The sequence below is a fragment of the Rhagoletis zephyria genome, unplaced genomic scaffold (genome assembly GCF_001687245.7).
Source record: "Rhagoletis zephyria isolate East Lansing unplaced genomic scaffold, Rhagoletis_zephyria_1.1 Rzeph_scaffold_03823, whole genome shotgun sequence".
Taxonomy (NCBI): domain Eukaryota; kingdom Metazoa; phylum Arthropoda; class Insecta; order Diptera; family Tephritidae; genus Rhagoletis; species Rhagoletis zephyria.
Window position 1 is genome coordinate 56,909 of NW_016160906.1, and position 885 is coordinate 57,793.

The window sequence follows — 885 nt, forward strand, 5'->3', positions numbered from 1 at the left end:
ATGCGAAAGTAACATCCTCATCTGCTGTGTCCTCATCATCAGTAAGTACCAAACAATCTCATTCCATACCAAACAAATCAACTGCAGCGTCAACCAATTCGAAGTCGGTATCATCGTCCAGTGCCTTAGGCAATAGCAGTGGCAGTAGTAAGAATCCTTATGGTAGCTCCTCAAGCAAAAATCCGTTTAACGGTCCGTCTCGTGAATTTCCGCCACGTGATACAAAATTGGCGAAACCACGACAGTTTCCAGCGCCAGATGTACAGCGCAATCGTGGTAAAGAGACAAAGAAACCACAACCAAATAAAAGTAGGTTACAGAATTTTTTAATTTTTAAATGCTTATAACTAGAGATAAATAATATTGTTCCTCTTCCGACAGGACTGCGCATCGAAGATGACGATTCCGAATACGATTCTGAAATGGACGATTTTATTGACGACGGTGACGAAGAAGAAGATTACTCATCACATATCCGCGCAATCTTTGGCTATGATAAGCAAAAGTAAAAAACGAATAAATAAAAATGAACTGTCATCAATTTTGTTTTTACTTTACAGGTATCGTGATTTAGATGACAACGATGATGCCGCTATGGAATCCAATTTCGCGCAAGTACAGCGGGAGGAGTATATTAGCAAGAAGATTGGTATACAGGAGGACTTAGAAGACATGAAATTGGAGGCAATGGAAAAGCGCCGAAAGATGTTGGCTAAGAAGCGAAAACTCTAATTAAATGCTCTAATTGATATGTTATGATTTGCAATATACTGATAATTGTGTGAATTTAAATTATATAGGTATTGGTTGGTTGCTTTCACCCTTCTATTCAATTCTTTCGAACTTTGTTACACATTTTGTTTTCATTATGAAATGCTTTGATTT

At 37.7% G+C, this 885-nt stretch overlaps 1 protein-coding gene across 1 annotated transcript in view; it reads left to right on the plus strand.

The window, feature by feature from the left end:
- LOC108369747 (protein SPT2 homolog) overlaps window positions 1–879 on the plus strand; it is a 4,943-nt gene extending 4,064 nt beyond the window's left edge. The window contains exons 2-4 of the mRNA XM_017624932.1: window positions 88–309; window positions 382–505; window positions 561–879. Of these exons, the coding sequence (XP_017480421.1) occupies window positions 88–309; window positions 382–505; window positions 561–732 (518 nt within the window). The 3' untranslated portion in view covers window positions 733–879. The remainder of the gene's footprint in view (window positions 1–87; window positions 310–381; window positions 506–560) is intronic.
- The last annotated feature ends 6 nt before the right edge of the window (window positions 880–885 follow it).